The sequence below is a fragment of the Aquarana catesbeiana genome, linkage group LG05 (genome assembly GCF_042186555.1).
Source record: "Aquarana catesbeiana isolate 2022-GZ linkage group LG05, ASM4218655v1, whole genome shotgun sequence".
NCBI classification, from domain to species: domain Eukaryota; kingdom Metazoa; phylum Chordata; class Amphibia; order Anura; family Ranidae; genus Aquarana; species Aquarana catesbeiana.
The window spans coordinates 593,877,974-593,892,384 of record NC_133328.1 but is presented as its reverse complement, the minus strand read 5'-3'; the positions used below and the strand labels follow the sequence as shown (position 1 = coordinate 593,892,384).

At 36.8% G+C, this 14,411-nt stretch overlaps 1 protein-coding gene and 1 non-coding gene across 2 annotated transcripts in view; both read left to right on the top strand.

Annotated features, from left to right (window-relative positions):
• The window catches only part of CSMD3 (CUB and Sushi multiple domains 3), a 1,635,173-nt gene extending 1,626,167 nt beyond the window's left edge, over positions 1 to 9,006 (top strand). The window contains exon 71 of the mRNA XM_073632169.1: positions 1,453 to 9,006. Coding sequence (XP_073488270.1) covers positions 1,453 to 1,612 — 160 coding nt within the window. The 3' untranslated portion in view covers positions 1,613 to 9,006. The remainder of the gene's footprint in view (positions 1 to 1,452) is intronic.
• Positions 9,007 to 12,657: 3,651 nt separating this feature from the next.
• On the top strand, positions 12,658 to 12,769 carry LOC141146521 (U6 spliceosomal RNA). The gene has a single exon (XR_012244918.1). It is a non-coding gene; the product is annotated as a U6 spliceosomal RNA (small nuclear RNA).
• The last annotated feature ends 1,642 nt before the right edge of the window (positions 12,770 to 14,411 follow it).

The window sequence follows — 14,411 nt, the reverse complement described above, 5'->3', positions numbered from 1 at the left end:
TAATTCCAGTCCTGACAGGTTCCTTTAATGCTTCTAACAGATATAGGACAATACTTACGATATTGTGGCTGTACAGTCTATTGTATAAAGAATATTTCCGTAAGCACTAAAGACTTTCTCTACAGAGAAGATTGTAGGTTCACAAAATACATATGAAGCGGAACCAAATAATATAAGACTATAGCTTCAAGATAGAGGAAATGTAAATGCATAAATTGGGTGAAATCATTCCATTATTGTAAGAAAGTAAAACAGAGATGCAAAAAGATTGTTTATACAGTGGAAAATGAACTAACAATTCCAGTCTAACAGATCACTTTGCTGACAATACCATCCATTTATAAGAAATGCTTGACTAATATAGTGTACATATAGACAAATCAAAAAGAGGACAACTGTATTAACATATAATAAAACAGAGGGAAATGTATGTATTCATATTGATTAGCATCTTTTATCAGTTTTCTAAATGTCCTTATCCATAGTTGGAAGTTCTTCTTCCTAAAAGTGTCTATTTTATTTTATTTAGCCTCTGGTCAAGGATTACAATAGGTTTACTAAAGGAGTAAAGGCTATTCTCTTTAATGAATGAATTAATATCATTTTACTAATTCTCATCTAATTCCATGTACTTTTATGTAAGTTTACTTGCACTTTGGGCTACTTTGTTGGGTTCTGCCAGTCAATGAAATGTTGAGTGAAATTGGGGTTGCTACGGGAAGGACTGCTTACTATGGGCTGGAAAATCACTAAAACATATCTCCACAAACTAAAGAAATGGAACTGTACTTTTTTGATTAATGGACTCACCACACAAAAGTAAACTAGCAACATTAAAAACAATGGCAGAGTAGTGCACATGCATTGATGCATGTTCAAGTGCATATGTTAAATGTGTGAATGGAGTCTTTATATTCAAACAAGATTAGTACATGCTTGATTGAATGAAATGAAACCAACTTAATTTTATTTACTAAGCTTAATGAACATAACTTTTGCTAAATAAGCAGTCTCTATTTCTTTGGAAATCAACCCCAGTGAGAGATTCAGTACTAAGGTTTTTAGTGTTTTAGGTTAGTATATTACAGCATTAAGCGGACCATAGATACTTCGAATCTCGGCTGGTTCAGCAGGGACCAGCTGAGATTCAACCATCTATGGGCAGGCTGATTGCACCCATGTTGATCCATTGATTGACTTGGGTACAACCAGCATGTTGGATTGTTACATGTCATTATTGCCAGTGGCTTTAGCTGCTAGAAATAATTACTGTGTTTTCCCAGCAGGGACGGCTCCCCATCAGAAAGACTTTTACCTTTGTGATAGTCATTGCTATCACTTCTATGTTCTACTGATTCTTCACAATTGCCTTTATGACTATATCATTAGTATTATTATTATTTTATTATTTTTGTCATTCCTTAGTTCAACATTATTGGTCTCTTTCAACAGGACTGCACCCAAAACCCAGTACACTGGATGCTCTGTACATGAAAATAACAATGGTCAAGCAGCTTTTGAAAATCCAATGTACGACACCAATGCAAAAACTGTGGAGGGGAAAGCAGTACGATTTGACCCAAATTTGAACACTGTTTGCACAATGGTATAATGCTGGAGAACTCTTATTTTTTTGATTATGAAACTGGAAAAAAAAATGAGACATACTGCTGTGCACTCTCCGGTTCTCCGCTACTATTAAAGCACATTTTTAGGAACACAATGGGGGTCATGGACACCCTAAGAGGAAAAAAGAATGAAGAGGACTTACCGGAAAGAACTCAATCTACACTTCATGTGCGACATGGGACGTTTTCCAGCAAGACGACTGCACTCTATGAGTGCTTGATTACAATTTATTTTCTTTTTTTTGAAAAGGAGATTAATCTAAACAAGAAACTTATTTGCATATATTGGAGGAGCATCCACTATCAGTATTTACTGTGCTTTATAAACTATATTAGAAGGTCTGGAATTTAAAAAAAATAAAAAATAAAACAGAAAAAAATACAAAAAACTAAAGAAAACACGATTATATGATAGAAAATTGCTATAATTACTGGAGACATTAAGACAAATTACAAGTATTAAGTAATCAACATTTTCCTGCTTTGGCAACATGAATTAACAAAAGAAGTTCTCATCCCCCTTTTGATTTGGGTATTCCATTGTATGTTTTTAAAACCGAGAACTAAGACTGGGTATTTAATTATCTTCTATTGCTAGATGCCCATAATGTCCTGGGCAAATACTTATGACACATTTACAAACATGTCTCAGATAAATTCCCTCGACAATCTTAGCTCCTGTTTTGGTACACAAAGTTAAGCACTAGATTATGCTATCTAGATTAAGTTTAAAAAAACTCACAGCCTCCAATAGCATGGGTTGTCCAGGGGATTCCAACTCAGTGGTTTGTACTAGGGGATAGGGATGTATAGAATATCCAGTTCCTTTACCACCTAAGAATATCCTATTTTTCCGCCCTGACTCGTTTGTATTTTTCTACAATATCTGACTCACCATTAGTGAGCTTTGTTCATGAAATAATGTTAACTGATGTATCCCATGCTATGCATGTTCTGGTTAACAATATATTTACAGAAAGGTTTTTTTTTAAGGCATATTACAAGACAAATTAAAAATGACTGAATATCCTTATACACTTCTAGGTATAAATGCTTCCTACAATAAATTCCAACAGTCCACCTTTGCCATTGACTTTTTTATCTGGAGAGAACAAAAGTTCAATCTGACGGTGTGACCTAAAATGGTTAAGATGTAGTCAGCATTGTTTTTATTTTTTATTTTAAAAATAGAGATTATTTCAGTAATTTGTATATATCATCTATACTATTAAATCAACACTGCCTTTTTTTTAATTTATTTTTTATTTATATTAGTTTTAGGTTTGAATTATTTGAAGTATTGTTTTTATTTTCTCTGTTTTTTTTGTATGTGGAGCTAAGAGGGCTCTGGTTCAGCATTTACCATCAACTGTCACCAGTTGTAAGTCATTGTTTTAAACCAAAGAGGTCAAATTGTTTAGAAGTGCATAGTGATATTCAGTGTGCTCTAAATTTCTGCATGTTCCAATATTCATTTCTAAACACATGTATCCTAATTTCCTTATGCATATTTTTGCATGGTCAGAAGTATGAGTTTGGGTTGCACTTCAGTTAATCATACTAACCTCATAGATGGTAATATGGTCCTTTTTGGCCTTGATCGGTAACCAGCAATAGTGATATTTTTGCAGAGGGACTAGGGTCAGTATTTGTGGGAGAAGTATCCTCAGCTAGATCATTTTCAATAAAATGATGAAATTCACCGAAGCTTGGATGTTTTTTGCACTGTGCCCGCTAACACAGTGTTCAGCCAAGAGTGGGGCCAGACTGTGCATATATACATAGTATTAATGCTTTAGGTTTAAGAGTCATGTGGCCTGGTTTAGTATTTACTCCAAGGTTGTTATCAAAGTTCTGACTGGCTGAATTTATCATTTGTTATTTTCCATGACAATAATACTAGGAGGGACTAGTGATTACACTCTAAGACAAGCAGGAAAATAATGTTTTACTGTACGTTTAAACCAACATATAATACGCTTTCTAATGTACCCAGAATAAGTGACTAAGAACCTGTGTTGATGGGCTTTGGAGTTGTGTCGATAGGCAAATGCACCTTGCGTTTGGCATCAGATTGATATTTCTCTGAGATCTTTCAGAATTTGACAGGTAAATTTGACCTGCATTTGATCTCCTTCTAATCTGCATTTATCCTGCTTTCTGAAGTACTCAGAAAACTGATTTTTCAGTCCCATAGACTTGTATAGGGAGAGAAGTGGTTCTGATGCAAACAAAGCCCGTCAGCACAGGCCTTTTGGCCGACTTCACTTGTTGAATGAAATGCAGTTCCACTATTACCCCTTGAGTGACTTACTTCTCTTGGTAAGTTATTATGTCTTGTAGCAGCTTTATACTTCTGTCCTTTACATTTATGTTATATTATATTACTGCCAGTGCCAAGGTTAACAGAATGTGAGCCTAGTAATTGATATGCGTGCAGAGCTACTGTATCTAATGCCGCGTACACACGGTCAGATTTTCCAATGGGAAATGTTGGATGTGAGCTTGTTGTCGGAAAGTCCGACCATGTGTATACTCCATCAAACATTTGCTGTCAGACTTTCCACCAACAAATGTTTCTTAGCAGGTCCTCAAATTTTCCGCCAACAAAACTTTGTTGGCGGAAAGTCTGATCGTGTGTACACAAGTCCGTCGCACAAAAGTTCACGCATGCTCAGAATCAAGCAGAAGGAGCCGCACTGGCTATTGAACTTCCTTTTTCTCGGCTCGTCGTACGTCTTGTACGTCACCGCGTTCCCACGTTCGTAATTGTTGGCCAACATTTGTGTGACCCTGTGTATGCAAGACAAGTTTGAGCCAACAACCGTCGAACAAAAATCCACGGTTTTGTTGATGGAAAGTTTGACCGTGTGTATGCGGCATTAGAGCGGGGACTAAAGAGTGAAGCACACATCTTTGGGTATAATGGTAAACCTTAGCAATATCCTGAGTGTGTTTTCTGTATGCTGGTGCAATGACCATGGCACAGCTTATTCTGGTACTGTATTCACCAAAAAATTCAAAATACAGATGTATAACTCACCTTCAGCATCTGTCTGTTGCAACTTGGATCAAGTGGTAAAAGGCAGTAACCATCCACCATCGCTCAGCATCAAGTTTAATGAAACAGAGTACTCTAGATAAGGCTATACCATGGTGCCCTCTGAAGCTAGGTTATATAAAATATAATATCAGTCCTCCACATCATGCATGGGATGGTTGCAGGAGTGGAAGGACAGGCCCCATGAGGTTATCTATACTTTATTTATGGCAGTCTATTCTATTACACTTTTGTGTTGTTTTTTGCTACAGAAGTACAGCTGTCCTTAAAATAATTAACACAGGTTTATTGACAGAAGAATATAGTGAAAAGCAAAATAGGAAATATCACCTGTACCAAGCAGTTAAAGTCTGAGTTTTTTCCAGTAAATGAACACTTTTGTGCTATGTTGTGGTCCCGAATATTGGTCTGAATTACAGTGGGACAGCAGATGTAAGGCTTGCACCAAGGGAATATGGTTCCCATAAAAATAAATAATAACTAAAATCTGGGAGCCTTGAGGACAGAATCTGAGAGTCAGTTTGGACTGAGAGAACACCTAAAAGAAAAAAGAGTAACAGCTGTAGATGGGCAAATACACCTTCCTTTCAAATAAGTTCAGGTTGTATATGAGTTTCATTGGAGTTACTTTTGAATTCCATTTGAGTTCCTTTACAGGCACATTTGACTTGAAATTGACATCCTTTTAACTGGAAGGAGACCTGCTTTTAAGCTGTAAGTAAATGTTTTAAGTTGTATTTGCGTCGCAATTTATGGGGAGAAAAACAGTTTGATACAAACAGATACCTGTCAACAAAGTTATGAGAATTATTTTGTGCTGCACCAAATGTAATCTGTGCTGGTAAGGTAGATTGGGAGTTCTGTTTGGGACCTTTGATTCTTGGGCTGAAGGACAGCTGTTATATCCTAGTTTTTTGTACCTGAGTATTAAATTACAAGTAGGTATAGCGGTTTGATGCTGGTTTAATTTATGAGCTGTTGCCTTCTTACCTTTTGATAGATACTTTTCTCTTCACTACTGACTTTCCTTCTCTTACTTGTATACATTGGTGTTTTGAAACCAGATTTTCATAGAGCTATGGGTCTCATTGTAGCTAAAGTAGCTTAATGAATAGCAGAGATTCTGAAACACAAATAATGGAAATCAAAATTCTGCAGATTTGTTGGGACTGTCTAGATTCCCAGATCACCAAAGTTATTAGAGTTATTAGGGTGTATTTTATATATATATATATATATATATATATATATATATATATATAAAAGATGAATAGGAAAACGTAAGCTTGTTTAGGTTGGCAGTAGGATGCTGTAAGATTTAGAGTTGTCTATAATTTACCATTTTAATGATGTGAATAATAATGGAAATACAAGCAGAGGATCACAGTTAAGTGACTGCAAATCTGGTGCTAAACAATTGGCATATCATTTCTTACAGGACTTTTATTTTATTTATTTTTTTTGACTGTACTACAAACTGATTGAAACATTAAAACCTCACCAAAGATCTGAATTTAAACTGCAGCCTCCTTTGTGCTAGGGTTCTGCATGGCAAACCATTTGCATCAATATATATTGGGATTGATTTCCTGAAGACAAATGAACTGTGCACTTTGCAAGTGCGGTTGTTCTAGAGCTTAGTAAATGATGGGAAGCTCTGCTGACTTCCATCATCCAATCATGTACATGAAGGACTACTGTTTTTCCCTTGCATGTGATTGGCTACTCTTTGTAAAGTGAAGCTTTACCTCATTTACTAAGATCTGGAGCAACTGAACTTGCAAAGTGCACAGTTTATTTGCCATTAGTAAATCAACCCCATTGAGTTTTGTCACTAATGTTACCATTTATTTAGGTAATAGTAGTAGTTAGTCAGATTCAACTTGGACTTGTTCGTAATTTTAAAGGTATCTTTTGTCACTCATCCAAATATTTTAGAATCAAAAAAGATCTTTAGATGAGTGAAAAAATATCTGCAGCGTTACAGAACAAGCCAATGAATTTTGAAAGCACTTAAAACTTTTCTAGGGATACAGTAAACTTACAGTGTAATAAAAAGAAGGAAGAAGCAAGGGAGCTGCCATTAAAAAACTCGATTTTCTTAACTATTGGTGATAGTTTTCTGATTGCTTGCTCCAATTGTACTTTGCATTTTTTAATATTACTAGTATTTGCAAATTCAAACAGCCCATCTAAAAACAATTTAGTGCATCATACCTTGGCAAACGTGGCATATGAAACTAATACACTTTCTAAAAAGTGTTGTTATTCAATAATAACTCAATAAGCACTGACTTTTGAAAACCTAGGTCTTCTGATTAGGGTATAGAAATTCTTATTGGATCACGGGGTTTGTTAACATTAGTGTGATCTAGTACTTCTAATTATTTTAATATCTCTAAATTATTTTAGATGCACAAATAAAACCTAATCAAAGGCAATGCATTGCATCAGTACAAAACAGAATTCCCATACAAGAAAAAGGTAAATATTTTTCCTACGATTTAGCAGGCTAGCGGCTTCCAGCTCAAAATGTGCCCACTTAAGCTTTAGATCCAACAACTTAAAAAACAAAACAAAACATACTTTTAGGACAAACAGAACACATTCTTCTATTGATTTTAGTGACAGTCAGAGTGATAAAATGGTAGGAACAGGCCCTGCCATAGTATGGCTCCCAATCATCTTAGAGCAGTACATGCATCCAAAGAAAATTCTACCTAGTGTCTAGTTTAGAAGAATTATCTAGTGTACATATATGCAGCTGTAATAAATTTGGAATTGGAATAAAAAATCATATTATATTTAACCTGTCTGACTTCCATTTCACAAAAAACATTGATGTTATTACTAAAGTTCTTTAGTTTTACAATTGCCAATAGACCCACTTTTTTTGGGCTGTCCTAACATTAAAACGTCACACATATAATTTAACTCAAATTGAAATCCACAAAGTACACGTTCTGGTTAACATTCTCAGTTGAGATTACCCTGACTAGAGGCTTCCAGCCTACTCAAAAGGTGCCCACTTAAGCTTTAGATCCAACAAATTAAAATAAATAAACAAATAAATAACTTACTTTTAGGACAAACGAAACATCTTCTTCTATTGCTTTGAGCAACAGTCAGAGTGATAAATTGGTAGGAGCAGGCACTGTAATAAACTTGGAATTGGAGAAAAAATAATTTTATATTTAACCTGTCTGACTTTCATTTCACGAGAAACTATTGAGACATTGTTGTTATTACCAGAGCTCTCTTCCATGGGCTGTCCTAACATCCATTGTTTTTTCATTTTGAAATGTACAAAACTGTTCAGGTGGAGCCTATTTTAGAATGAATAAGCTAAACAGACCTTTCGTTATTCTGTCAGCAGCATTAAATCAGCCCCATGATCAGTGCTGGATTAAATTCTGTGGAGTCCCCTTGGCAGACATCATGAACCATGATGATAATTGCCTCTGTTTGCAAAAATCAGATCATAAAAATTAGGTGACTGGCAAGAACAGGATAATATGATTATTCTGAGAGATAAAAACTTTACCCATATAATTTACCTCAAATTAAAATTAACATAGTACATGTTCTTGTTGAGCTCCTGAAAGTTTCAGATGGCACCACTAGTCATTTGAAAAAATATGTGATTTCCCATTATGTGACAAAACATTAGTCCGATATTCTTTTGAATACAATTGTTATCATTATTATTCAGGATTTATACAGTACAGTATAGTACCAACAGATTGCTATGATCATCAAATGACCTTAAGAAAGTTGTAGACCCCTTTCTGCTAGATATGAAAGCATGTAAAACCACCTTTTACCAATAACATTGAAACAGATGGGGTTTACGTTTAAAATATAGGAAAAGTAGCACTAAGACTATGAGATGATAAATTATATACGGGCTTACATAGGAACTGTCATTGCTATCTTCTGTTGGCAAAGCTATGCTTTCACATACAGTTTTATGCACCTGCCACAACAAATCAAATGAAAAGGTAGGATTCTACTGGGAGTGGGAGGGAGATGACAGCACTTGCATGGAATCTCATTAATATTTGATCTGCGCTGAACAATGTAGCTCCATTATGGTAGCCGGGGGCTACAGCGAAGCAGCCATGTAGTGGAAAAGACATGAAGGAATTATCTTACAAGGTTTTATTTATGTGTTAAGGTATCTTCTGTGTATGGTTTCCAGTTTGGAAGACCGGGCAGTTTCATATATGGAGGGTCCTAACATGTATGTCAGGGACAGGTTAAAAAAAATTTATCTGCAATACATGCGCATTTCCCCATATTATCCCTTTAAAACCCCTGCAAATAGAGAAAAAACACCTGCTGATTAGCCAGAAATGCACACAATGCACTTTTTTGGGCTGACAACACACAACATTTCTGTGGACTGCTACTCAAATCTGCCCCCATATTATTCCCCATTACATAGAAACCAGCATTTTGCAGTCACAGATAAACAATTAGGACTAATTAGATTCTTTGAGAAAATACAGGAAGTGTGCTCATAACAGCTCTGAATTTCTGACACGGTCCACATATTTTTTTTTTTTTGCACTTATCCAACAAATATAACAATATAACAGAACCATTTCAAACAGATGAAAATTCAAATAGCAAATGAGTTAATTGTTAGGGTTTCCATATAATGATAATGAAGGTACTAAACACCAAGAAAGACCAATGTTTAAAAGCAATGCTGTGTAATGTTTGGCCCAGAACAGCTGGACTTTTCCTTCTCTTTTTCCTCATCTACCCTGGCACCCCTTTAAGTGAGTCCTTACACCCCAGGACAGTCACAGAAATCATATGATTGGGAGCTTGTCCTACAAGCTCCCAATCATGACTAGAGACCAAGAGCTGTCTATGTCAGCTTGGTCGCTGTGCTGGAATGTGCAGTGAGCTCACTCTCAGCATAGAAATCTCTGGCATCCATGGACACATATATGGGGTATGTGGGCATTAAAGACCACCCTCTTTGTTACTGCACATAACCATTACATGGCCAACAAGAGGTGATGTGGAATATATTATTAGGCATAATTTGTGGAATACTTTGAGGAATCTGTGTTTGTCAAAGTAAGAAGACACTTTTTTAATGTCTCCTTAATTGAACAGGGCTTTATAGTAACACAAGTTCCTTTTACAAAATGAGTGTCAGGCATGCATATTATAAAATCAGTTGAGTTCAAACTGCTATACAGGTTAAACAATACATATATTTTATTTTTTTGCAGAGTTCTGTGAAGATTGAAAACCAGAGTCCTCTAATAAGCAAGGAGTGACAAATTCCTGTGGTTGCTGGCTCACAGTGATTGAACGGGAGGCAGGGCCATTATCAGCAACCTGGGAACCTGGTGACTATTTGCAAATCTGAGTTGCCATATTTTCTGAGTTGCTCTAAAATAATGTGCAGACTCCAAGCACATAAAAACCCAAACCCAAAATGCAACATATTACAGCTTACAAATCCTTAGGGTGTGCTGGTTGCATTTGTTTTATTTTTTCTGGCATTTTTCCTTTATTTTTACCTAGAAATCATGTGAATGGAAAACTTTTATTCCCTGAGAGGCTATGTTTACTCAATCCACTGTATCGTTGGAGGGAGCAATAGTTGTCACCCAAACTGTTCTCCTCATGTGATCTGTACATCTCTATTACATGAGGAAGGAAGAATAAGTCATTTCCAGTTCAGCATACAGAAAGAGATAAAGACATTGTGTTTTTGACCAAATCGCTGCAGTATATTACAGTTGTATTCTTGAGTTTAGATATCTCTTTAAGTAATCCTGTAGTCAGGCCATGGACATTCAAATATGCACTTATTACTAAGTGGTAAATGAGTTTTTAGCAAGCTCTTACTGACCTTTGTAGCTTCAAGCTTAATAGGAAATCCATTCTTAAAATTCAAAATGGTGGCAAATTGCAGGTCATCTACCCTTGCTTGTTCTGACAGGAGGGACTTGACAGCCAGCCAGCCTTGCAATGTAAACAAACTGCAGAATCTGACTGTAACCTGACTTTGGAGTCTCTGACCTGATCTTTGAGGGTGAATTACTTCAAAGTACCTGCAGCTGCAGAGGTCAGGGATGGCTACGGTTTCACTGTAAAGAGGAGTTCTGCCCCCCCCACCAAAAAATTAAAAGTAAGCAGCTACAAATACTGTAGCTGCTTACTTTTAATATTAGGACGCTTACCTGTTCCCGTGATGTCAGCACCCCAGCCAATTCTCTGATCGGCTCTTGGGTGCTGCCGCCGCCATTCATGGTGAGGCCTTTTGGCTTTACAGCTGGTTCCCTACTGTGCATGCATGAAGTGCACTGCACTTTTTAACTGTCCTGGCAGTGGAGGAAGGAGGAGGGGGCCAAGGTCACCGTGGCGCAGTCTCACAGAAGTGGGTGATGGGTACCTGTCCAAAACAGGTACCCCCTCTCCCCAGAAAGGTGCCAAATGTGGCAGGGAGGGATAGACAGATAAGCGGAGCTTCCACATTTGGGTGGAACTCCGCTTTAAGGAGAACTACACATTTACTTACATTTATGCACCTTTGATTTACCCTCATTTTCCACAAACAATATACTTATTGCTCTTAGCAAGTATTCTTTTACTTTCTGGCTGGAAGTTAAAGTTGGGTATGCATCAGAAATGTTTATACTTGTGAATTTGCCTGAATTTTGAAAGCTTGCAGATATACCTTAGCTGCAGCATTGCACAATCGGTCAGTCTCAGGTCTGGAGCAATCAAGTCTTGCCAAACACGAGAACAGAAAATAATGTATTCTGATACCTAGGTTGTTTATAGAGATATTCTAAAAAGTAAACACAATTAGTAATGAGAACCTTGAAGCTGAGCTCCAGGCAAATATAAAAGGCACAAATTAATGCAGTTCTGTATTTATATAAATACCTACATTTGACTGGTATCAGGCTTTTGCAGTTCTTGTATAACAGAGCTTAAACTGGGTAAGGAAGAAGCAGCACAAGTAGCCAGCCAGTTCTGAGAGAGTAGGAGAGAGCAGGATGACTGGGAAAATTAGCTTAAACTGTTGCTTTTATTTTCACAATTCAGTTGCATGTTGGGGGTGGACAGAAGAGCTAGAAGTGTTATTGAACTGCATCAGATAGGTCACCACACAGGTGTGGCAAAACTCAGAAATGAATAGAAAAAATATCAAATATCTTGCAGGCAAATCTGGCTCCTTATATGTATTTCATCTGTGCATGTAGCTGCTTGCATGGAGTTCGGCTTTAAATGCAATATGAAGCCCTTTTCATACATCTGTGTTAAGAACTGTTTTTAACATATGTCTTTTTAGAGCATTATTCAAATGATTTGGGTATTGTTTTATGCATTTTGAGTGTATTATTGAATGAATACGGTTAAATGCTAAACTACATTTACTTTAAGTACATACATAAAAAACACTAAATGCCCAAAAATGCATCAGAAAGCATTGCAATAGACAACTAGTGTTCTAAAACATTGTTAAAAATATGTTTGTTAAAACACATGAGAAAGTGACCTTAGTATCTGGAATACAGACCTATGGGTTTACAATTTAAAATCTTAACCTTTTACTTTATTTCAGTAAGTCTGCAGATGTTACACTGTATTGTGATATTGTATAAGGCACTGAAAAGAGGAATGCTATGTAAAGTGCAATATTGCATGACAACCAGTCAACGTCTACATTTTTTACCATCACCAAGTAGGATAATGGTGCTCAATTTTTTTTTTTTATGAATGTGTTTTTTTGGAATATTAACATGCTGGTTTCTTATGATAAACCAGTGCAGTTCCCAATAGTATTTAATAAATCAGATTTTATATTAATACTTATTAATACATGATCTAGGGGCCTTCAATAATAGAAGAGAGAGCGAGAGAGAGAGAGAGAGAGAGAGAGAGATGTATTTTACATCATCCATGTGTTATTAAAGCTGAACTCCAAGAGTGCTTGCTTCGGCAGCACATATACTAAAAAATTGGAACGATACAGAGAAGATTAGCATGGCCCTTGCGCAAGGAAAAAAAAGCTGAACTCCAAGCAGAAAAAAACACAATTTCATCATGTATTCATTAAAAAGATTAAATGCATTTTTAGAGCCACTTGACCTCTGAAAGATTTATCCCCTTCCTGACCAGGCTATTTTTTGCAATACAGCACTGCATTATTTTAACTGACAATTGCGCGGTCGTGCAACACTGTACCAAAATAAAATGTATGTCTTTTTTTCCCACAAATAGAGCTTTCTTTTGGTGGAATTTGATCACCTCTGTGGTTTTAATTTTTTGCACTATAGATAAAGAACGACCGACAATTTTGAGAAAAAAAAACAATATTCTGTACTTTCTGCTATAAAACATATCCAATAAAAACATTTTAAAAAATTGAATTTCTTCATCAGTTTAGGCCAATATGTATTCTGCTACATATTTTTGGTAAAAAAAATCCCAATAAGCGTATATTGATTGGTTTGCACAAAATTTATAGTGTCTACAAACTATGGGATATTTTTATTTATTTATTTTTTGCTAGTAATGGCGGTGATCAAAGACTTATAGCGGGACTGTTATCTTGCGGCTGAAAAGTCTGTTACCTAACTGACACTTTTGACACTTTTTTGGGACCAGTGACACTAATACAGGTCAAAGGGCTAACTGTGTGCCTAGCTAGTGTTTCAGAGTAGTCAGGGAGGTGCTTTTACTAGTGGAAGGCATGGATCTGTGTTTCTGCTTTACAGAATCACAGGATCCATGCCTTCTGTACTGACAGAATTGCAATCTGCCATGTTTTCATAGGCAGACTGCCATTCTGCCTCTGTACTGAATGATCAGCAGGTGCCGGTGGACATTGGGTCTGCGGGACCCGCTCATCAGCTCCCGTTCTGAAAAATCACAGTGGGAATGAGCTGCCGGTGGTGTGCTCGCCCGGTTACCCGGAAGTGCAGGATTACACACATATATATATATAATTATATATATATATATATACACACACACACACGTGAATGAATATATATATATATATATATATATATATATATATATATATATATATATATATATATATATATATATGATCCTGCGCAGCACGGCCACCCTGTAGCAGTAAATCTGCTATGGGGTGGTCAGCAAGTGGATAGAGCAACTAGTACTTAACCTGAATGCACTTGTTATAAATCCCCTGTGCAGTAGAGATCATACCAAGTGAGGGAGAAGCAACACAAGGAGCCAGTCAGCTGTCACTGAGTGCTCATGTGCTCACTGAGTGCTCGCTCAGAGATGAGTTCATTGGTCTACTGCTTCTACTTCACTATCCAGTCAAAAGCTGGGGGGAGGGCAAAACCTGTAAGTAGCTGCTGCACAGAAATAATAGGTCTCAGAGCTGGCTGTGCTGTATGGCTGAACTAGGTTAAGCTCCGTACACACAGGCCGAATATCGGCCAAAATCAGCTGGTACAATAGATACTGGCTGACATTCAGCCCATGTGTATGGGTCCTTGTTTGACAGAAGCCAATGGCTTCTGTCGAACGAACTTGCTGGAAAACCAGCAGCTGATTGGCATCCGATCAGCTCTCTCAGCCAATGGCCGCTAGCGCTGACCGGTGTGTTCTGGCGCCGGGGTGGCCCCCCTGTCAGAACAGGACAGCTCAGCGGGGAGATAATTGTACTAAAATCACATTGTTAGTACAGAAATCTATTC